The sequence below is a fragment of the Tachypleus tridentatus genome, chromosome 8 (genome assembly GCF_004210375.1).
Source record: "Tachypleus tridentatus isolate NWPU-2018 chromosome 8, ASM421037v1, whole genome shotgun sequence".
NCBI classification, from domain to species: domain Eukaryota; kingdom Metazoa; phylum Arthropoda; class Merostomata; order Xiphosura; family Limulidae; genus Tachypleus; species Tachypleus tridentatus.
The window spans coordinates 154,194,628-154,220,858 of record NC_134832.1 but is presented as its reverse complement, the minus strand read 5'-3'; the positions used below and the strand labels follow the sequence as shown (position 1 = coordinate 154,220,858).

Sequence of the window (26,231 nt, the reverse complement as noted above, 5' to 3'; positions counted from 1 at the left end):
GGATGAAACTGATCAACTCCACGTTCTGATGAGACAAAGTTTAGAACTAGCCCTGTATGAAGTTGACCATGAAGTGCACATTGGATTGCACGCTTTCTCCAGAACGGCTCGTCTTGAACCCAATTTTACTAGCATCCTCCACGAAGGAAGCCAATACGCCAGAGGTAAGGGTACTTCAACTAAAACAACTCGTCATTACAACTTTATAAAGACCAACTTCTACAGTCGTTGAGTTGGATAAAATATTAATAGTATATATATATGTCAAAAACTACATATACGTAAATATGTCTTTCTGTACTTTCATAAAGTGGAATCGAAGAGTAAACAGCAAATCTCAGTTTTTGTCGTTAATTCACACTTTGCAAAAGCGTTTGTTCAGCTCAGAAGTACTGAAGTTCTTATTAGACTGAGGCAGAATAATATTAACTTGGTAAAATATGTATACTAATGTTATAAGTTCAGTAACAAAATCTCTGAAAAGTTGCAATTGTATATTTGATTTTGTTTTTATGATAAGATGTACCATGAACTCTATTTGTACTTCTTTCGCTCCAGGATTCGAATCTTCATTTTCTATTTATGTTTTCTTTTTATTTAATCACACTTCATGGAAGAAAGCATCATCAACAACATCACAATAATACGTATGATTAACATCAGCAAGGCATCATCAACATCACATCACAATAATACGTAGGACTAACATCTGCAAGGCATCATCAAGATCACATCACAATAATACGTAGGACTAACATCAGCAAGGCATCATCAACAACACATCACAATAATACGTATGATTAACATCAGCAAGGCATCATCAACATCACATCACAATAATACGTAGGATTAACATCAGCAAGGCATCATCAACATCACATCACAATAATACGTAGGATTAACATCAGCAAGGCATCATCAACATCACATCACAATAATACGTAGGATTAACATCAGCAAGGCATAATCAACAACACATCACAATAAAACGTAGGACTAACATTAGCAAGGCATAATCAACATCACATCACAATAATACGTAGTATTAACATCAGCAAGGCATCATCAACATCACATCACAATAATACGTAGGACTAACATCAGCAAGGCATCATCAACATCACATCACAATGAAACGTAGGGCTAACATCAGCAAGGCATAATCAACAACACATCACATTAATACGTAGGACTAACATCAGCTTCCACGTTGTATGACTATTAATAACCTACACTTCAAACACGATATAGTGTATATATATTTAAGTGTTTTTGACCAAAGAAATTCAATTTCATAAACAATAAAGGAATAATCTTATTATTTAGTCTCATATTTATTATAATATTTGTTTGTTTATTATAATATCTGTTTGTTTATTATGATATATGTTTGTTTATTATAATATCTGTTTGTTTATTATAATATTTGTTTGTTTATTATGATATCTGTTTGTTTATTATAATATCTGTTTGTTTATTATGAATCTGCAAAATGTGTTAGAGGGACCTTACATGGCCAGGTGATTAGGCACTAGCCTCACAGTCTAAGGGCTGTGGGTTCGATTCGCCGACCCACCAAACGAACTGTGGTGCTGTTATTATGTGACGGTCATTTCTGTTATTCGCTGATAAAAGAGTTGTCGGTGATTGGTGAAGATTAGTTGCTTTTTCTCTGGTATTTCACTATTAAATTAGGGACGACTTGCACAGATAGTACTCGTGTAAGTTTGCAAGAAATTCAAACCAAACTAATACATGTATTAATTCTTGATGACGAGAAACCCACTTGAAATCAAAATGTATCTCAGAATAGCTGGTATGGGTATTAACACTTTTATTGATAAGCAGAGAACAACGTTTCAACCTTACTAGGTCATCTTCAGGTTAACAACGGTTACATGTGTTATAATCTCCTTTCCTTCTATCTGTAATATTTTTATGAGCATCACAATCAAGATTTTACTGTTTACAGTTGATGTCTGTGACTTGTTGGTCGATCTCCTAAATTTTACATTTTCCAACTGAGACCTAGAACTGTCTACAAACTAGAGATGCTACAATACTCACATAGTGAGACCTAGAACTGTCTACATACTTAGAAGTTTCGAGAAAAGTGACATCAACACTATTGTAATATACGAATCTTAACGAATTACTGAACGAAATATGACAAGAATAACCATCTTGTTATGAAAACTAATATTAAACCACTAAATGTACTAATAATAACCATTAAGCTAAACAGTTTTGTATATCAAACAGTCAAAGAAATTTCTAGTCTTTTTACTCTTTAACTGTAACATTTGTGTGAGTAATAAACAAGTATCTAACATACTTACCTACTATCTGTAACATATGTGTAAGTAATAAACAAGTATCTAACATACTTACCTACTATCTGTAAAATATGTGTAAGTAATAAACAAGTATCTAACATACTTACCTACTATCTGTAACATATATGTAAGTAATAAACAAGTATCTAACATACTTACCTACTATCTGTACATATGTGTAAGTAATAAACAAGTATCTAACATACTTACCTACTATCTGTAACATATGTGTGAGTAATAAACAAGTATCTAACATACTTACCTACTATCTGTAACATGTATGTAAGTAATAAACAAGTATCTAACATACTTACCTACTATCTGTAACATATGTGTAAGTAATAAACAAGTATCTAACATACTTACCTGCTATCTGTAACATATGTGTAAGTAATAAACAAGTATCTAACATACTTACCTACTATCTGTAACATATGTGTAAGTAATAAACAAGTATCTAACATACTTACCTACTATCTGTAACATATGTGTAAGTAATAAACAAGTATCTAACATACTTACCTACTATCTGTAACATATGTGTAAGTAATAAACAAGTATCTAACATACTTACCTACTATCTGTAATATATGTGTCTAATCTACTAGTTTTCATAATTCTTCTCTTCTGATAAAGTAGGAATCAGTTGTCTCTCTTTCCTTAAACTCGTATATTTCACTCATTTCTAATAAAGTACTTTACAATTTTTTGGGTTTCAATTTGCCCTGTCTGTGTGTTAACAGCCTGGCCCGTGGTTAGAGCACTCCACTTACAATCTGTTGATCGTTATAAACTAAAGTCAATTCCAGGATTCGTTAGTAAAACTTCCCAAGAGTTGACGATTGGCGATGATGACTAGCTGTATTCCCTCCAGACCATCACTGTTGAAAGTAGAGATGACTGGCACAGAGTGGGCGCCGAGTAGTTTCGCGTAAAATAAAAAAACATAATCAAAGATACCTGTTTGTTTTGTGAATTTCGCGCAAAGCTACTCGAGGGCTATCTGCGTTAGCCATCCCTAATTTAGTAGTGTTAGACCAGAGGTAAGGCAGCTAGTCATCACCACTAGTCTTTTACCAACGAATAGTGGAATTGACCGTCACCTTATAACGCTGAAAGGGCGAGCATGTTCGGTGCGACAGGGATTCGAACCCGCGACCCTCGGATTACGAGTTGAACGCCTTAACGCACTTAGCCATGCCGGACCAATCAAAGAGACTCTTTAGCTGTTATTAAAGCTACTATCATTTCACCATTCTTTCTTGGTCATAGTGTTGTGTTGGTTGATAAAGAACTGATCATGTACAACTAGTTCTCTAGATTAACTCCCATTCGCTTACCATCAGAACTACACTTATGAGTGGTGTGGCCCCGCCCATTATACAGTGTACACACCAGTCTGAACAGTCTTCTGACATACAGTTCTATGTGCAAGAGTGTTTAGTGTTTGTTTCTTTTTTAAACTGAACTAACCTGATGTTTACTGTGAATTTCTCATAACAGTGTTTAGTGTTTTTTCTTTTTTAAACTAAACTAACTAGATGTTTACTGTGAATTTCTCATAACAGTGTTTCGTGTTTTTTTTCTTTTTTAAACTAAACTAACTAGATGTTTACTGTAAATTTCTCATAACAGTGTTAATATAGTTTTCTTTTTTAAACTAAACTAACCTGATGTTTACTGTAAATTTCTCATAACAGTGTTTAGTGTTTTGTTCTTTTAAACTAAACTGACTCGATGTTTACTGTGAATTTCTCATAACAGTGTTTAGTGTAGTTCTCTTTTTTAAACTAAACTAACCCGATGTTTACTGTGAATTTCTCATAACAGTGTTTAGTGTTTTTTTCTCTTTTAAAGTAAACTAACTAGATGTTTACTGTGAATTTCTCATAACAGTGTTTCGTGTTTTTTCTTTTTTAAACTAAACTAACATGATGTTTACTGTGAATTTCTCATTACAGTGCTTAGTGTAGTTTTTTTAAACTAAACTAACCTGATGTTTACTTTGAATTTCTCATAACAGAGTGTTTAATGTAGTTTTCTTTTTTAAACTAAACTAACCTGTTGTTTACTGTGAATTTCTCATAACAGTGTTTAGTGTAGTTCTCTTTTTTTAAACTAAACTAACCTGATGTTTACTGTGAATTTCTCATAACAGTGTTTAGTGTTTTTATCTTTTTAAACTAAACTAACCTGATGTTTACTGTGAATTTCTCATAACAGTGTTTAGTGTTTTTTTCCTTTTTTAAACTAAACTAACCTGATGTTTACTGTGAATTTCTCATAACAGTGTTTGGTGTAGTTTTCTTTTTTAAACTAAACTAACCTGATGTTTACTGTGAATTTCTCATAACAGAGTGTTTAGTGTAGTTTTCTGTTTAAAACTAGACTAACCAGATGTTTATTGTAAATTTATCATAACAGTTTTTATCCTTGTGGCTAAAGGACCCACTGTTAGGAAGATTCTTTTAGCTGCTCATGACCTCGGGATGTCTGACGGAGAATATGCTTTTCTTACAATAGAACTTTTCAAAAACAAACGTAGCTTTGGAGACTTTTCGTGGTTCTTATTTGGTGATAGCAGGAATGAGGTAAGTGGAAGTAAGCGCTAACCTCGCTAGTATTACTTGAAAGACTAGAGAGTCACATGTGGTGGTTACAGTAAAACTAAAAGTGTATGAAATGTCACGTTATTGCTTGAAGAACGTGAAACAGGTGTTTTGGAATAGAAATGACAAATTACAAGACATCTTTCCTTAGTCATTAGTAAAATAATAAATATATTCTAAGAGCTGATAGAATAATATAAAACATGTAATATTTTATGACCTTAGACTGGTTTAGCTAAATACTAGTAATATGTTTGGTTTGAATTTCGCGCAAAGCTACACGAGGGCTATCTGCGCTAACCGTCTCTAATTTAACAGTGTAAGACTAGAGGAAAGGCAGTTAGTCATCACCACTTACCGCCAACTTTTGGGCTACTCTTTAACCAACGAATAGCAGGATTGACCGTCACATTATAACGCCTTTAGAGCTGAAAGGGCGAGCATGTTTAGGGCGACAGAGATTCGAACCCGCGATCCTAGTAATATGTAAAAAAATAAAAAAAACGTAGCAGTTTTAATAAACAAAAGAAACAACTGACTTTACGTAGAGGCAAATTTAATATAACAATTGACTGTCTGTTGTGGTAAATTTTCTACTGAACAACTGCTCGGTAATAAGTTTTTAATTTTGAAAACTTTGGAAGAATTTTGATGAAAAACGAGAAAAAATGGAATGGATAAAATGTGAGAAATAAAAACAAAATAAAAAATAGAAACTTAAGAAATTAGGGTTAAGTTTTAGTACCCTTCATTTAGGGTTAAGTAAAAATGTATGAGAGAATATATATTACTCGCTGACTCACTTGTAATTTATCTCTTTCTCACCCTTGTCCTCCTGTTAGAGCAAATAACATCCATGCACTCAATTACATGCCGAAAACATTATTACAAATTTCCTGTTTCATGATTATCTAGTTTAAAACTTAATGCATGAATTGTAGGTTTTTCTTCTGGTGGGTAATATTTAAAGTGTAAACTACACGTATATATCAAGTTTTAAATCAAATATTCGCTGTCACTGTGAAAAACTAAAAGTTCGTGTTAACATTTACTGCGAAAGTCTGAATGTTAATTACAATAATTCTGGATAGTTTTGGACGACGTTTCGCACATGAAGGCGTCTGTATTTAATTTAACGTCACGTAAGCTGTTGTTATAAAAATTAAATATAAGGTTTTGTGATGATAACCATACACAAAGCACAACTTAAAAGTTAATCTGAGGCTTCAAATCCAACAAACATATTCGTCCTTTCAGTCGCTGGGGTTATAATGTGACTGCAATCTCACTCGTCGTTGGTGAAAGAGTAGCCCAAGAATTGGCAGTCTGTGGCGATAACTAGCGCCTTCTCCCTAGTCGTATACTGTCTATGGCGATAACTAGCGCCTTCTCCCTAGTCGTATACTGTCTATGGCGATAACTAGCGCCTTCTCCCTAGTCGTATACTGTCTATGGCGATAACTAGTGTCTTCTCCCTAGTCGTATACTGTCTATGGCGATAACTAGCGCCTTCTCCCTAGTCGTATACTGTCTATGGCGATAACTAGCGCCTTCTCCCTAGTCGTATACTGATAAATAAAGAGCGGTTAGTGCAAATAACCCTCGTGTAGTTGTGCACTAAATTCAAAACAAACCGGTTTAATTTAAAGACTTTCAGAACTTCACTTTTGGTCCTGCAACAAAGTATTGCACTCTTGGAATTATTTCACCAGAATGTTTAAAACATGGAAACATATTAGGATACAGCCTGTTAAAATGTATGAACTCCCTGACAGAAAATGCTATAACTAAATGAAGTTTTCATTGTTTGTTGATTTGTGTGATGTTACTAAGTTGAATAATATTTAGTTTCTAAAATCGGTAAAGAATAATTATTATTGTTTACTTTGTGAAAAACGTATACTAAATATTAAAAGTATTTCGTTTCTAAAATTAGTCGTAATTGTATTAAGCTCAATACGGGCTGGTGGTTAAGGCACTCATCGCATCAGCTGAGGGTCGTGGGTTCAAATAGCAGTCCCACCAAATAATTGTCAAAAGCATATACTGATGTTAAGAGCATTTAGTTTCTAAATTAGTGTGTAAAAGGATTTTCCAAAACATTAAAAAAATTATTTTACAAAATCGGTAACAGTTTTAGTGTTGTTTACTGCGTGAAAGGACCCGGCATGGCCTGGTGGTTAAGGCACTCGACTCGCAATCTGATGGTCGCGGGTTTGAATCCCCGTCACACCAAACATGCTTTCCCTTTCAGCCGTGGGGGCGTTATAATGTGACGGTCAATCCCACTATTCGTTTGTAAAAGAGTAGCCCAAGAGTTGGCGGTGGGTGGTGATGATTAGCTGCCTTTCCTCTAGTCTTACACTGCTAAATTATGGACGGCTAGCGCAGATAGCCCTCAGTAGCTTTGCGCGAAATTAAAATAAACAAAACTGTGAAAGCATTGCCCTAAACATTAAAAAAATATTTTGTTTCTATAATCATTAACAGTGTTATTATTGTTTACTGTGTGAAAGGATTGTCCTAATCTTAAAAAAAATATATGTAGTTTTTAAAATCAGTAACAGTTTTATTGTTGTTTACTGTGTGAAAGGATTGTCCTAAATGGAACCTGCGGTTCGATTTGAATCCTGTCACCGAACATGTGAGCCGTGCTAATGTATTACGGTCAGTCACAATTTTCTTGGCAAAACGGTTGCCCAATAGTTGGCGGTGGGTGGTATTGACTAGCTGCGAGACTTCTAGTTTTATCTTTGATAAAATACCGAAGACAGGCCTCAGTCGCTTGGCGAGAAATTCAACTAAACAAACTGTAGTGAAGTTACGCTGTTGTTTTATATGTAGGATGCGCGAAAGATCTATGAATCCCTTATGGTCTTCTCAGTTCGTGTTCCATCGCATCCAGAGTACGAAAACTTTGTCAAAGATGTGATAACTCGCTCAAACAAGGAATTTAACCTGACTCTGGATGAAACTGCGGTAAGAAATCATATTTGTTTTCACTTTAGTATTTTTAACAGTATCCAACCGTCAAAAAACATTTTAAATTTAAGATTCATTGCTTTAGAAGTGAGATAAATATAAGAATGTTTAATGTAGTGGATTGTCTAGGTTTGTCTAGGTTTGGAATCTTATTTACACAGTGGAATAATATACTATCGGTTTCTTCTCTATCCACTTGTGAAATCCTCAACATATTTGTCACAGTGAAGTCCAAGAAACCGGACGACTGTAACTATTTCTAGTACTTACTTTAATGTTAGTAATTATTATGTATCACTTTATTTATTTCTGAAATCCTTCGAGAGCTCAGAAGTCACTCTAAGGTGTTGTAATACTAAAAGTAGGGTTTCGATAGTCGTGATAACAGAGCACAGACAGCTCATTTCGTATTGTTGGGTTTAACAATAAACGAACAAACAAACGTGCTCGCCTTTTCAGCCAAGGGGCGTTATAATGTGACGCTAAATCCCACTGTTCTTTGGTGCAAGAGTATCCCAAGATTTGGCTGTGGGTGGTGATGACTAGCTGCCTTCCCTCTAGTTTTACATCGCAAAATTAGGGCGGCTAGCACAGATAGCCCTCGTGTAGTTTTGCGCGAAATTCAAAAAACAAAATATAACAAGAACACTTTTACATTCATGTTTGTTTACTGCAAAGCGACATACTCGATAGTATATGCTTTGTTCACGAAGTGGAATCAAATATCGGATTTTAGCTCTGCATGTCTGTAAACTTTACAGTAGTATTAATAATAGATATTCAAACTAATTAAGATTATTTTAATACTTTTACTTCTATTTCTATTACACACATGAGGATTTCAACCATCGGTTTTAACTCAGGCTTAAGGATTTGGATTCGTCGCTCTCCTCTTTGGTTTAACGAACATTTGTCCTTTCCGAACACTTCTGTTCTGTTCTCCCAACTGTCCAGTTAACCAGTATGACCTTTTCACAGTCTTTTCCCTCAAGTGAAGATGGTATTTCATGTACGACACTATTTGAGGAACACCCAAGGTCGTACCTTGCCAAAATGATGTTCGATTCTCTCTCTCCTACGGCTCGGTATTAGATCGTTATCAGATGGATCTTCAGTTCCTGTTAAGGTTTTTATCCAAGATCTTAGGGAGCATGATCCTCTTCACCTTCACTGGTCCACTAGACAAATGCGTTAATGAATCCGTTGTTTTCTAATGATTTATATCCGTGTTGACTCCTATTATTATTCTCAAGTAATTCGATTGCTTTTTGTTCCTACGTGACATCTTGAAGTGCATGGTTTATATTAGGAAGATGACACTATGTACCGACATTTTTTAATTTTTCTTGTTTCTGGGCAGAAAAAGTTATTTCCCAATTGCTTATGCCTAAAGTATATGGAGAAGACCTATTTTTCTCTTCAAACTTTGCTTTTGTGACCTGGGTAATGAAATGTTCAAATTTACCCATTTTCCGGAACATTCCAGCTAGATTTAGTACTGAGTAGCTGATAGAGAATTTTCTCGAACATACATGAATTTTCAAGAATTTTCTAGAATGTTGTATAACTTACGAGAATTTTCAAGAACCTTTTTAGAATTTTCAAGAACCTTTTTAGAATTTTTGAGAACTTTCCATTGTAATATGTATACACCACTTACCACTTCACTTCAGTTCTAACTGCCTAAGTGAACACATAGACCTATTCAAGGAAGGTTTACCAAATTTCCTGTTATCTTTACCTTTGGGACAGCAGGGACACTGCAGCACACTACAAACGGAAGCACTGGCCACAGCGGACAGAGTTCTTTGTGGGGAAGCATAGTGTCAAGTGTGAGCCATTAGTGGCCTCCAGAAGGTGTTGTTCCCACCATTGCACATAAAATTTGGTCTTATGAAACAATTTGTCACAGCTCTTGATAAGGAGTCTGCAGCCTTCAAGTACCTTCGAAACTCCTTCCATAAGCTGTCTGAGGCAAAGGTCAAAGCTGGTGTCTTTATTGGACCACAAATAAGGGAGATCCTGGAGTGCATAGAATTCTCCAAGAAGCTCAATAGGAAGGGAACAAAACTTGGGGCAGCTTTGTCGCAGTTGTTCAGGACTTCTTGGGCAATCACAGGGCCGAAAATTATGTGGAACTGGTTGAAGCTCCGGTGAAGAACTACGGCAAAATAGGCTGCAGGATGTCCCTGAAAGTCCATATCCTTGACGCTCATCTTTATAAATTCAAGGAGAACATGGGTGAATACCCAAATGGGCAAGGCGATCGCTTCCACCAGGGTTTACTGGACTTTGAACGCGCTACCAAGGAGCGTATAACGAAAACATGATGGTAGACTATATTTAGGGGCTGATACATGAAAGTGATTTACATTACAGTTGTAAATCTCGAAAACCACTTCTAAACATTTTTGTTCATTTTTGTATAACTTCAGTATAAATACATGTAAATCTTGATTCGTATGTTGTTTTATTCAGACCTTATGTAAATGAAAATGTGCTAATTTGCCCGTTGTTACATATAAAATAGATTAATTTCTAAATTTCATTATCCAAGTCACAAAAGCAAAGTTGGAGGGAATAACTGCCATTCTCTGTACTTTTTACAACATAAGTAATTAAGAAATAGCAGGTACTAGGAACAAAATTTGTGTTACATAGTGTAATGAACCATTGTTAACTGATCTATGCTTATAAAAAACGTTTATTTCAAAATGTGTATTTTCAGTTGAAAACGCTGTAGATAAGTTATTTACTACAAAACTAATTAGATTGTTTACAGGTGTTTAAAACTTTTCAACAAAAATTAGTGACAAGGAAACGCAGTTAAAACTCGGAGTTATTAAATAAGGTTAGAATGTATTATATCGTTTGGTTATTATGAGAGGTTATCTAAAGTTGCACTGTTGTTAAAAAACCTCATCGTCAAGGGTATCTTTTTCTGCGCATGACACAAGGTTTTAGTTTCTCACATTCAACATTGTATTAAACTGCTTTTTTCTTACGTTGTAACAGTCAGTGTGGCACAAATTCTTAGCTAATGCTCCATATGAAAATATACTCTTCAAAACAAGAAACGCAAAAGGGATATTTTTTGTTATTTTAAAGAGAAACATATGTAATAACGTTACAAGCTCAGAGTATGTGATGTTACACGTGTTAAGGCACTGACTGTCAGACCAAAATGACAATAAAAGTTGTGCACTTTGAAAACGAAGGAAAACATCGGATTTTTCGCCAAAACGCATTCGTGTCCAATAAATTTGTTTGAGAGATCTGCATGTTCTGCACGTGCAACATGTGCAAAATCCCTATAAAAGTGACGGGTTCTCGATTTCCATAGATCAGTGTTAAGACACCGACACGCAATTCAGTTACGCCAAGACTGACAGAAGCACAACGCAACAACGCCATTGGTCGCTTGGAAGCAGGCGAATCTCGATCACATGTTGCCAGAGCTGTGAATGTCCACTCAAGCACCATCACAAGGCTATGGAATCGTCACCAACAACATGGATCAACTCGTGACCGTCCACGATCTGGCAGACCTCGTGTGACCACGCCCGCACAAGATCGCTACATCCGGTTACGTCACCTTCGGGATAGGACCACCACTGCGACGTCTACTGCCTCAACCATACCAGGGCTGCGTGGGATTTCCGATCAGACCGTACGCAACCGTCGACGAGATTCTTAGGCCCCATGTGCAACCCATCATGGTGAACGTCAACGACGTTTTCAACATGACAACGCCCGTCCTCACACAGTCCGACTCACCACTGTCTTCTTGAGACACCACAACATCAACGTTCTTTCGTGGCCCTCCAGATCACCAGATTTAAACCCCATCGAACATCTTTGGGACGAGTTGGACCGACGTCTGCGACGGCGACAACCTCAACCACAGACTCTACCTCAGCTTGCAGCAGCTTTACAGGTTGAGTGGACAGCCATTTCACAGGATGTGATTCGTCATCTCATCGCTTCCATGGGCAGGAGATGCCAAGCAGTTATTGATGCTCACGGGGGACATACTCGTTATTGACGTTAAACTTCACCTAGTGAGCGTGGACTTAGCTTTTGCAGACTTTGGATGTTCAGCAGTGAATGTGCAAAGTTTCACACATGTCATACAGAACTACCCGGAATAAACTTGTTAACAATTTGTCTCAAATTTTGCCTTTTGCGTTTCTTTTTCTGAAGAGTTTAGTATTTAAACTTTAAAATCTTACTCCTATAAGTAAATATTTTTAAACATCCTGTATTTCCACTAACGTCACACACGTGATACATTTTCTCCAGATATCTTCTCACCACCTTTCCAGTAACTCCAAAATTAAATGTAAATTACTCAGTATAAAATTGTAGTTGTTCAGACAAACCATAATTGTTATAGCCATCGTTTTTTTTAGACACAGAGGTATCAAATAACAAATCAGATCCTTCCAGTCACATTCTCTCCTTCAGGATTTGTTAATACCTCACTCGCACGTATAATTATATATTATTTATAACAAATAGAGAACAAGAATTTCATCTGTCAATTGACAGTTATATAACGTTATGTTCTCAAAAGATAATCGCCAGTTTCAGTGTTATTTCAGGCTTCGTTCTCAAGGAAAAGTTAAGGACTAGCTTCGATTATATTGTAACACCTATTATTGCATCACGGGAGTAGCTCGTAGTATCTCCTTGGTAAGTTAATTATACAGCATAACGTGGCAGCAGCTGATAGTATCTAATGGGTAAGGTAATTATACAGCATAACATGGCAACAGCTGATAGTATCTAATGGGTAAGGTAATTATATAGCATAACATGGCAACAGCTGATAGTATCTAATGGGTAAGGTAATTATATAGCATAACATGGGAACAGCTGGTAGTATCTCCTCGGTAAGTTAATTATACAGCATAACGTGGCAGCAGCTGATAGTATCTGATGGGTAAGGTAATTATATAGCATAACATGGCAACAGCTGATAGTATCTAATGGGTAAGGTAATGATATAGAATAACATGGGAACAGCTAGTAGTATCGCCCGGATAGGGTAATTATATGGCGCAACGTGGGAGCAGTTCGTAGTATCTCGTGGTTAAGGTAATTATATAGAATAACGAGAGATATACATTCTCCAAATGATTTACAACTTATTTATTTTTCATGCGCTGTTAGTGTGGGGGATAACATAATTATACAGTTTCCACTGTCGTTTAAAGGTCATTCATTAGTAAATTCATGTTATATGGATAATCTAATGTTACACTGTCGTTTAAAGGCATTCATTAGTAACTTATTGTTATAGGGATAATCTAATGTTACACTGTCGTTTAAAGGTCATTCATTAGTAACTTATTGTTATAGGGATTATCTAATGTTACACGGTCGTTTATAGGTTATTCATTAGTAACTTATTGATATAGGGATTATCTAATGTTACACTGTCGTTTATAGGTCATTCATTAGTAACTTATTGTTATAGGGATTTTCTAATGTTACACTGTCGTTTATAAGTCATTCATTAGTAACTTATTGTTATAGGGATTTTCTAATGTTACACGGTCGCTTATAGGTTATTCATTAGTAACTTATTGTTATAGGGATTACCTAATGTTACACTGTCGTTTATAGGTCATTCATTAGTAACTTATTGTTATAGGGATTATCTAATGTTACACTGTCGTTTATAGGTCATGCATTAGTAACTTATTGTTATAGGGATTTTCTAATGTTACACGGTCGCTTATAGATCATTCATTAGTAACTTTTTGTTACAGGGATTATCGTATGTTACACTGCCCTTTAAGGGACATTCATTAGTGACCTGTTGTTATAGGGATTATGTAATGTTTCACTGCCGTTTATAGGTCATTCATTAGTAACATGTTGTTATAGGAATTTTCTAATGTTACACTGTTGTTTATAGGTCATTAATTAGTAACATGTTGTTATAGGAATTATCTAATGTTACACTGTTTTTTATAGGTCATTCATTAGTAAGTTTTTGTTATCGCAATTATTTCATTTTACATTATCCTATATAGGTCATTCATCAGTAACTTGTTCTTACAGGGATTATCAGATGTTACACTGTCGTTTATAGAACATTCACTAGTAACCAGTTGTAAAAGTAGTATATGAGTTAAATTCTAGTTTAGACGTCATTAATTTGTAATTTGTTTTAAAGGGATTATCTAATATTACCCTGTCGTTCACAGGTAATTATCAGTAATGTGTTTTTATAGGGATTATCTAGTGATAAATTGTCGTTTATAGGGATTATCTAGTGATAAATTGTCGTTTATAGGGATTATCTAGTGATAAATTGTCGTTTATAGGTCATTCTTTAGTAATTTGTTCTTATACGGATTATCGAATGTTACACTGTCGTTTACAGTCATTCATTAGTAACTTTTTCTTATAAGGATTATCCAATGTTACACTGTCGTTTCGAGGCCATTCATTAGTGACTTGTTGTTATAAGGAGTATCTGATTTAAACTTACGTTTATAGGTAATTCATTAGTAACTTCTTGTTATAGGGAATATCTAATGTTACACTTTCGTTTATCTATCGTTACATTGTCATTTATAGGTCAATTATTTGTAACTTGTTGTGAGAGGAATTATATAATGTTACCCTGCCGTTTGAAAGCCATTCATTAGTTATTTGTTGTCAGAGAGGTTATCTCATATTACGCTGTCGTTTATAGGTAAATCATTAGTAATTTCTTTTTATAGGAATTATTTAATGTTACACTTTCGTTTATACGTCATTCGTTAGTACCTTGTTGTTATAAGGATTATCTAATGTTGCAATGTTGTTTATAGGTCAGCCATTAGTAACTTGTTAGTATAGGGATTTTTTAATTTTCACTGCCGTTTATAGGTTATTCATTAGTTACTTGTTGTCATGAGGATTATCTAATGTTACACTGCTGTTTGAAAGCCATTCATTAGTAACTTGTTGTCATGAGGATTATCTAATGTTACACTGCTATTTGAATGCCATTCATTAGTAACTTGTTGTCATGAGGATTATCTAATGTTACACTGTTGTTTGAAAGCCATTCATTAGTAACTTGTTGTCATGAGGATTATCTAATCTTACACTGCTGTTTGAAAGCCATTCATTAGTAACTTGTTGTCATGAGGATTATCTAATGTTACACTGTTGTTTGAAAGCCATTCATTAGTAACTTGTTGTCATGAGGATTATCTAATGTTACACTGTTATTTGAAAGCCATTCATTAGTAACTTGTTGTCATGAGGATTATCTAATGTTACACTGCTGTTTGAAAGCCATTCATCAGTAACTTGTTGTCATGAGGATTATCTAATGTTACACTGCTGTTTGAAAGCCATTCATTAGTAACTTGTTGTCATGAGGATTATCTAATGTTACACTGTTGTTTGAAAGCCATTCATTAGTAACTTGTTGTCATGAGGATTATCTAATGTTACACTGCTGTTTGAAAGCCATTCATTAGTAACTTGTTGTCATGAGGATTATCTAATGTTACACTGCTGTTTGAAAGCCATTCATTAGTAACTTGTTGTCATGAGGATGACACTGTTGTGTAATGGTCAGTCATCAGTAACTTCTTGTTATAGGAATCATCTAATGTTACACTGTTGTTTAATGACCATTCATTAGTAACTGGTTGTTATAGGAAATATCTAATGTTACACTGTTATTTAAAGGACATTCATTAGTAACTAATTGTTATAGGAATCATCTAATGTTACACTGTTGTTTAATGACCATTCATTAGTAACTGGTTGTTATAGGAAATATCTAATGTTACACTGTTATTTAAAGGACATTCATTAGTAACTGGTTGTTATAGGAATCATCTAATGTTACACTGTTATTTAAAGGACATTCATTAGTAACTGTTTGTTATAGGAATCATCTAATGTTACACTGTTATTTAAAGAACCTTCATTAGTAACTGGTTGTTATAGGAATCATCTAATGTTACACTGTTATTTAAAGGACATTCGTTAGTAACTGGTTGTTATAGGAATCATCTAATGTTACACTGTTGTTTAATGACCATTCATTAGTAACTGGTTGTTATAGGAATCATCTAATGTTACACTGTTATTTAAAGGACATTCATTAGCAACTGGTTGTTATAGGAATAATCTAATGTTACACTCTTATTTAAAGGACATTCATTAGTAACTGGTTGTTATAGGAATCATCTAATGTTACACTGTTATTTAAAGGACATTCATTAGTAACTGGTTGTTATAGGAATCATCTAATGTTACACTGTTGTTTAATGACCATTCATTAGTAACTGGTTGTTATAAGAATCATCTAATGTTACACTGTTGTTTAGTGACCATTCATTAGTAACTGGTTGTTATAGGAATCATCTAATGTTACACTGTTATTTAAAGGACATTCATTAGTAACTGGTTGTTATAGGAATAATCTAATGTTACACTCTTATTTAAAGGACATTCATTAGTAACTGGTTGTTATAGGAATCATCTAATGTTACACTGTTGTTTAATGACCATTCATTAGTAACTGGTTGTTATAGGAATCATCTAATGTTACACTGTTATTTAAAGGACATTCATTAGCAACTGGTTGTTATAGGAATAATCTAATGTTACACTCTTATTTAAAGGACATTCATTAGTAACTGGTTGTTATAGGAATCATCTAATGTTACACTGTTATTTAAAGGACCTTCATTAGTAACTGGTTGTTATAGGAATCATCTAATGTTACACTGTTATTTAAAGGACATTCGTTAGTAACTGGTTGTTATAGGAATCATCTAATGTTACACTGTTGTTTAATGACCATTCATTAGTAACTGGTTGTTATAGGAATCATCTAATGTTACACTGTTATTTAAAGGACATTCATTAGTAACTGGTTGTTATAGGAATAATCTAATGTTACACTCTTATTTAAAGGACATTCATTAGTAACTGGTTGTTATAGGAATCATCTAATGTTACACTGTTGTTTAATGACCATTCATTAGTAACTGGTTGTTATAGGAATCATCTAATGTTACACTGTTATTTAAAGGACATTCATTAGCAACTGGTTGTTATAGGAATAATCTAATGTTACACTCTTATTTAAAGGACATTCATTAGTAACTGGTTGTTATAGGAAATATCTAATGTTACACTGTTATTTAAAGGACATTCATTAGCAACTGGTTGTTATAGGAATAATCTAATGTTACACTCTTATTTAAAGGACATCCATTAGTAACTGGTTGTTATAGGAATCATCTAATGTTATACTGTTATTTAAAGGACATTCATTAGTAACTGGTTGTTATAGGAATCATCTAATGTTACACTGTTATTTAAAGGACCTTCATTAGTAACTGGTTGTTATAGGAATCATCTAATGTTACACTGTTATTTAAAGGACATTCGTTAGTAACTGGTTGTTATAGGAATCATCTAATGTTACACTGTTGTTTAATGACCATTCATTAGTAACTGGTTGTTATAGGAATCATCTAATGTTACACTGTTGTTCAGTGACCATTCATTAGTAACTGGTTGTTATAGGAATCATCTTATGTTACACTGTTATTTAAAGGACATTCATTAGTAACTGGTTGTTATAGGAATAATCTAATGTTACACTCTTATTTAAAGGACATTCATTAGTAACTGGTTGTTATAGGAATCATCTAATGTTACACTGTTGTTTAATGACCATTCATTAGTAACTGGTTGTTATAGGAATCATCTAATGTTACACTGTTATTTAAAGGACATTCATTAGCAACTGGTTGTTATAGGAATAATCTAATGTTACACTCTTATTTAAAGGACATTCATTAGTAACTGGTTGTTATAGGAAATATCTAATGTTACACTGTTATTTAAAGGACATTCATTAGTAACTGGTTGTTATAGGAATCATCTAATGTTACACTGTTGTTTAAAGGACATTCATTAGTAACTGGTTGTTATAGGAATCATCTAATGTTACACTGTTATTTAAAGGACATTCATTAGTAACTGGTTGTTATAGGAATAATCTAATGTTACACTCTTATTTAAAGGACATTCATTAGTAACTGGTTGTTATAGGAATCATCTAATGTTACACTGTTGTTTAATGACCATTCATTAGTAACTGGTTGTTATAGGAATCATCTAATGTTACACTGTTATTTAAAGGACATTCATTAGCAACTGGTTGTTATAGGAATAATCTAATGTTACACTCTTATTTAAAGGACATTCATTAGTAACTGGTTGTTATAGGAAATATCTAATGTTACACTGTTATTTAAAGGACATTCATTAGCAACTGGTTGTTATAGGAATAATCTAATGTTACACTCTTATTTAAAGGACATCCATTAGTAACTGGTTGTTATAGGAATCATCTAATGTTACACTGTTATTTAAAGGACATTCATTAGTAACTGGTTGTTATAGGAATCATCTAATGTTACACTGTTATTTAAAGGACCTTCATTAGTAACTGGTTGTTATAGGAATCATCTAATGTTACACTGTTATTTAAAGGACATTCGTTAGTAACTGGTTGTTATAGGAATCATCTAATGTTACACTGTTGTTTAGTGACCATTCATTAGTAACTGGTTGTTATAGGAATCATCTAATGTTACACTGTTATTTAAAGGACATTCATTAGTAACTGGTTGTTATAGGAATAATCTAATGTTACACTCTTATTTAAAGGACATTCATTAGTAACTGGTTGTTATAGGAATCATCTAATGTTACACTGTTGTTTAATGACCATTCATTAGTAACTGGTTGTTATAGGAATCATCTAATGTTACACTGTTATTTAAAGGACATTCATTTGCAACTGGTTGTTATAGGAATAATCTAATGTTACACTCTTATTTAAAGGACATTCATTAGTAACTGGTTGTTATAGGAAATATCTAATGTTACACTGTTATTTAAAGGACATTCATTAGTAACTGGTTGTTATAGGAATCATCTAATGTTACACTGTTGTTTAATGACCATTCATTAGTAACTGGTTGTTATAGGAAATATCTAATGTTACACTGTTATTTAAAGGACATTCATTAGTAACTAATTGTTATAGGAATCATCTAATGTTACACTGTTATTTAAAGGACATTCATTAGTAACTGGTTGTTATAGGAATCATCTAATGTTACACTGTTATTTAAAGGACATTCATTATTAAATGGTTGTTGTAGGAATCATCTAATGTTACACTGTTATTTAAAGGACATTTATTAGTAACTGGTTGTTATAGGAATCATCTAATGTTACACTGTTGTTTAATGACCATTCGTTAGTAACTTTTTGTTATAGCGATTTTCTAAAGTTACACTGTCGATTATAGGTCATTCATTAGTATTTTGTTATTGTTAAAGGGATTTTCTAATGTTACACTGTCCTTTATAGGTCATTGATTAGTAACTTGTTGTTATGGTGATTTTTTAAATTTACACTGTGGTTTTTTGGTCTTTCATTACCAACATGTTGTTATAGGGGTTATGTAATGTTATATATGTTTAGTGTTTTTTTTACACTTGTTCAGGTTATTTTTTACATACGATGATAATTACTTTGTTATTTTTTAATATATAGATTTAGAATTTGCTTAAGCTATTGATAGTTGTATGTGTATCAAGCTAATAAACTACTACAATATAACTTATTATATCCTGTCATCAAATCTCGTTTTCATTTCTGTTCACATCGATGCATGGATTAGATTATCTACATGAAGCACTTTAGGTAAATTTTTATTTCAAGTCTTAGTAAGTCTGTTTATATCAGAAAATATTTATATCTATTTTAACGGAATTACTGCTTTATCACACAAAACAACTAAATAATACATGTTATTAACATCGTTTGTATTCCAAGTTTAAATTGCTTCAATTAAGTATATAACCAATTAATAAATATTACATGTGGTCTTTCTTAGGTGAATATAATACTAGCAGGATTCCATGACTGTGTTATGATGTATGCCTGGGCTTTAAACAAAACACTGGCTGTTGGTGATGATCCTTTGGATGGTTACAGTGTAATCAGAAGAGTTTGGAATACCACGTTTTATGGAGGTTTGGTCCAACACATTCTATAAACAAGATATGAATAAAAAAGTCTCTACGATTTTTCGAATGTGTCAATTAAAATTGTAAATCTGGATGATTTATTTATGTGTCGTTCTTATTAGAGTTAATATAGTTGTCACGTGATTCTTTGTTTTATTGTTGGTTTTGTTATGATTTTATATAGTCGTGGTGTAATTGTTGGTTTTAATATGGTGTGATATAATAGAAAAATATTATAAGTTTTATTGTTATGACATGTTTTTTTGTTTTATTGTTGCTTTTTCGCATGGTTCGATATAGTTGTAACATGATTTTTGTGTTATTCTTGGTTTTTGTATGGTTTGATATAGATGTATCATATTATTTCTTTCATTGCTGGTTTTTATAAGGTTTCCTACACTCAAGCCATGATTATTTGTATTATTTTTGGTTTTGGACATGGTTCGATATAGCTGTGACACCAATTTTTTGTTTCATTGTTGGTGTTGATATGGTTTAATATAACTGTGATCATATTAATTGTTTTATTTGGATTTTGGCACGGTTTCACATAGCTGTGTTCATATTATTTGTTTTGTTGTTGGTTTCCATATGCTCTGATATAGTTGTGTTCATATTATTTGTTTTATTGTTTGTTTTCATATCGTTTAATATAGTTGTGTTTATGATTTGTTTTATTGTTTGTTTTCATATGATTTGATATAGTTGTGATCATATTATTTGTTTTATTGTTTCTTTTCATATGGTTTGATGTAGTTGTGATTTTATTATTTGTTTACATATGGTTTGATAGAGTTGTGACATTATTTTTCTTGTTTTAATGCTGGTTTTCATATGGTTTGAAAAAGTTGTGTTTATTATTTCTTTTATTGTTTGTTTTCATATGGTTTGATATAGTTGTGTTTATATTGTTTCCTTTCATATGGTTTGATAGAGTTATGAAATGATTTTTTTGTTTTAATGTTTGTTTTCATATGGTTTGATATTGTGCTATTCATATTATTTGTTTCATTGTTTTCATATGGTTTGATACAGCTGTGGTCATATTATTTTTTATTGTTTGTTTCCATATGATTTCATATAGTTGTGTTCATAATATTTGTTTCCATATGGTTTGATATAGTTGTGTTCATATTATTTGTATCATTGTTTTTATATGGTTTGATACAGTTGTGATCATATTATTTTTTATTGTTTGTTTTCATATGGTTTGATATAGTTGCGATTTTATTATTTTTTTATCGTTGGTTCTCATATGATTTGATATAGTTGTGATATTATTATTTGTTTTATTTATTGTTTTCATATGGTTTGACATAGTTGTGTTGATATTATTTATTTTATTGTTTGTTTTCATATGGTTTGACATAGTTTTATTGATATTATTTATTTTATTGTTTGTTTTCATATGGTTTGATATAGTTGTGTTCATATTATTAATTTTCATATGGTTTGATGTAGTTGTGTTCATGTTATTTGTTTTATTGTTGGTTTTCATGCGGTTTGATACAGTTGTGCTCATATTATTTTTTTATTGTTTGTTTTCCTATGGTTTGATGTAGCTGTTTTCATATTATTTGTTTTATTGTTTGTTTTCATATGATTTGATATAGTTGTGTTCATATTATTTGTTTTATTGTTGGTTTTCATACGGATTGATACAGTTGTGCTCATATTATTTTTTTATTGTTTGTTTTCATATGGTTTGATATAGTTGAGTTCGTGTTATTTGTTTCATTGTTTTCATATAGTTTGATACGGATGTGCTCATATTATTTTTTTATTGGTTGTTTTGTTTCCATAGGGTTTGATATAGTTGTGATTTTATTATTTGTTTTCATATGGTGTGATCGAGTTGTGAAATGATTTTTTTGTGTTAATGTTTATTTTCATATGGTTTGATATCGTTGTGGTCATATTATTATTTTATTGTTTGTTTCCATATGATTTGATATAGTTGTGTTCATATTATTTGTTTTCATATGGTTTGATATAGTTGTTTTGATGCTATTTCTTTTATTGTTTGTTTTCATATGGTTTGATACAGTTGTGGTCATATTATTTTTTATTGTTTATTTTCATATGGTTTGATATAATTGTGTTCATGTTATTTGTTTTCATATGGTTTCATATAGCTGTTTTCATGTTATTTATTTTATTGTTTGTTTCCATTTGGTTTGATATAGTTGTGTTCATATTATTTGTTTTATTTTTGGTTTTCATATGGTTTGATATAGTTGTGAATTTATTACTTGTTTTATTGTTGGTTTTCATACGGATTGATACAGTTGCGTTTATTATTTCTTTTATTGTTTGTTTTCATATGATTTGATATAGTTGTGTTCATATTATTTGTTTTACTGTCGGTTTTCATATGGTTTGATATAATCGTAATAATATTATAAGTTTTATAGTTCGGTTTGATATGCTTTTCTATTGTTGTGACATGTTTTTTGTTTTATTGTTGGTTTTTCGCATGGTTCGATATAGTTGTAAAATGATTTTTGTGTTATTATTGGTTTATGTATGGTTTGATATAGTTGTATCCTATTCTTTCTTTTATTGTTGGTTTTTATAAGGTTTCGTATACTCAAGCCATGATTATTTCTACTATTTTTTGTTTTGGTCATGGTTCAATATGGTTATGACACCAATTTTTTGTTTCATTGTTGGTATTAATATGGTTTAATATAATTGTGATCATATTAATTGTTTTATTTGGATTTTGGTACGGTTTCACATATTTTTGTTGATATTATTTGTTTTGTTGTTGGTATCCATATGGTTTGATATAGTTCTGTTATTATTATTTGTTTTATTGTTTGTTTTCATATGATTTGATATAGGTGTGAACATATTATTTGTTTTATTGTTGGTTTTCATACGGTTTCATACAGTTGTGCTCATATTTCTTTTATTGTTTGTTTTCATATGGTTTGATATAATTGTGTTCATATTATTTGTTTTCATATGGTTTCATATAATCGTAATAATATTATATGTTTTATTGTTGGGTTTGATATGCCTTTCTGTTGTTATGACATAATTTTTTTGTTTATTGTTGGTTTCTCGCATGGTTTGATATAGTTGTGACATGATTTTTGTGTTTCATTGTTGGTATTGATGTGGTTTAATATAATTGTGATCATATTAATTGCTTTATTTGGATTTTGGTAGGGTTTCACATAGCTGTTTTTATATTATTTGTTTTGTTGTAGGTTTCCATGTGGTTTGAAATAGTTGTGTTCATATTATTTGTTTCATTGTTTTCATATGGTTTGATACAGATGTGCTCATATTATTTTTTATTGTTTGTTTTCCTATGGTTTGATATAGTTGTGTTCATATATTGGTTTTAATGTCGGTTTTCATATGGTTTGATATAGTTGTGATTTTATTATTTTTTTATCGTTGGTTTTCATATCGTTTGATATAGTTGTGTTTATTATTTCTTTTATTTTATGTTTTCATATGATTTGACATAGTTGTTATCCTGTTATTTGTTTTCATATGGTTTGATGTAGTTGTGTTCATATTATTTGTTTTACTGTTGATTTTCATATGGTTTGATATATTCGTAAAAATATTATAAGTTTTATTGTTCGGTTTCATATGCTTTTCTATTGTTATGACATGTTTTTTTGTTTTATTGTTGGTTTCTTGCATTGTTCGATATAGTTGTAACATGATTTTTGTGCTATTATTGGTTTTTGTATGGTTTGATATAGTTGTATCATATTATTCTTTTTATTGTTGGTTTTTATAAGGTTTCGTATACTCAAGCCATGATTATTTGTATTATTTTTAGTTTTGGACATGGTTCGATAGAGCTGTGACACAATTTTTTGTTTCATTATTGGTATTGATATGGTTTAATATAATTGTGATCATATTAATTGTTTTATTTGGATTTTTGCAGTGTTTCACACAGCTGTGTTTATATTATTTGTTTTGTTGTTGGTTTCCGTATGGTTTCATATAGTTGTGTTCATATAATTGGTTTCATTGTTTTCATATGGTTTGATAGAGATGTGCTCATATTATTTTTTATTGTTTGTTTTCATATGGTTTGGTATAGTTGTGTTCATATTATTTGTTTTCATATGGTTTGATATAGTTGTATCATAATATTTCTTTTATTGTTGGTTTTTGTAAGGTTTCGTATACTCAAGCCATGATTATTTCTACTATTTTTGGTTTTGGTCATGGTTCAATATAGCTGTGACATCAATTTTTTGTTTCATTGTTGGTATTGATATGGTTGAATATAATTGTGATCATATTACTTTTTTTATTTGGATTTTGGTACGGTTTCACACAGCTTTGTTGATATTATTTGTTTTGTTGTTGGTTTCCATATGGTTTGATATACTTGTGTTATTATTATTTGTTTTATTGTTTGTTTTCATATGGTTTAATATAGTTGTTTTTATTATTTGTTTTATTGTTTGTTTTCATATGGTTTAATATAGTTGTTTTTATTATTTGTTTTATTGTTTGTTTTCATATGATTTGATATAGGTGTGAACACGTCATTTGTTTTGTTGTTTCTTTCCATAGGGTTTGATGTAGTTGTCTTCATATTATTTGTTTTATTGTTGGTTTTCATACGGTTTGATACAGTTGTGCTCATATTTTTTTTTAATTGTTTGTTTTCATATGGTTTGATATAATTGTATTCATATTATTTGTTTTCATATGGTTTCATATAGCTGTTTTCGTGGTATTTATTTTATTGTTTGTTTTCATATCGTTTGATATAGTTGAGTTCGTATTATTTGTTTCATTGTTTTCATATGGTTTGATACAGTTGTGCTCATATTATTTTTTTATTGTTTGCTTTGTTTCCATGTGGTTTGATATAGTTGTATTCATATTATTTGTTTTATTTTTGGTTTTCATATGGTTTGATATAGTTGTGATTTTATTACTTGTTTTATTGTGGGTTTTCATACTGATTGATACAGTTGTTTTCATATTATTTGTTTTATTGTTTATTTTCATATCGTTTGATTTAGTTGTGTTAATATTATTTGTTTTATTGTTTGTCTTTATATGATTTGACATAATTGTAATAATATTATATGTTTTATTGTTGGGTTTGATATGCCTTTCTATTTTATGACATAATTTTTTTGTTTTATTGTTGGTTTTTCGCATGGTTTGATATAGTTGTGACATGATTTTTGTTTTATTTTTGGCTTTTGTATGGTTTATTATAGATGTGTCATATTATTTCTTTTATTGTTGATTTTCCTAAGGTTTGGTATACTCAAGCCATGATTATTTCTATTAGTTTTGGTTTTGGACATGGTTCGATATAGCTGTGACACCATTTTTGTGTTTCATTGTTGGTATTGATATGGTTTAATATAATTGTGATCATATTAATTGCTTTATTTGAATTTTGGTAGGCTTTCACATAGCTGTGTTTATATTATTTGTTTTGTTGTTGGTTTCCATGTGGTTTGAAATAGTTGTGTTCATATTATTTGTTTCATTGTTTTCATATGGTTTGATACAGATGTGCTCATATTATTTTTTATTGTTTGTTTTCCTATGGTTTGATATAGTTGTGTTCATATTATTGGTTTTAATGTTGGTTTTCATATGGTTTGATATAGTTGTGATTTTATTATTTTTTTATCGTTGGTTTTCATATGGTTTGATATAGTTGTGTTTATTATTTCTTTTATTGTTTGTTTTCATATGATTTGACATAGTTGTTATCCTATTATTTGTTTTTTTTTTTCATATGATTTGACATAGTTGTTATCCTATTATTTGTTTATTTTTTTGTTTTCATATGGTTTGATGTAGTTGTCTTTATATTATTTGTTTTATTGTTGGTTTTCATACGGTTTGATACAGTTGTGATCATATTTTTTTTAATTGTTTGTTTTCATATGGTTTGATATAATTGTATTCATATTACTTGTTTTCATATGGTTTCATATAGCTGTTTTCATGGTATTTATTTTATTGTTTGTTTTCATATTGTTTGATATAGTTGAGTTCGTATTATTTGTTTCATTGTTTTCATACTGATTGATACAGTTGTTCTCATATTATTTGTTTTATTGTTTGTTTTCATATCGTTTGATTTAGTTGTGTTCATATTATTTGTTTTATTGTTTGTCTTCATATGGTTTAACATAATCGTAATAATATTATATGTTTTATTGTTCGGTTTCATATGCTTTTCTATTGTTATGACA

The 26,231-nt window shown here is 31.6% G+C and overlaps 1 protein-coding gene across 1 annotated transcript in view; it reads left to right on the top strand.

The window, feature by feature from the left end:
* Positions 1 to 15: 15 nt before the first annotated feature.
* The window catches only part of LOC143224045 (atrial natriuretic peptide receptor 1-like), a 39,913-nt gene continuing 13,697 nt past the window's right edge, over positions 16 to 26,231 (top strand). The window contains exons 1-4 of the mRNA XM_076452506.1: positions 16 to 164; positions 4,761 to 4,927; positions 7,790 to 7,924; positions 19,881 to 20,019. Coding sequence (XP_076308621.1) covers positions 29 to 164; positions 4,761 to 4,927; positions 7,790 to 7,924; positions 19,881 to 20,019 — 577 coding nt within the window. The 5' untranslated portion in view covers positions 16 to 28. The remainder of the gene's footprint in view (positions 165 to 4,760; positions 4,928 to 7,789; positions 7,925 to 19,880; positions 20,020 to 26,231) is intronic.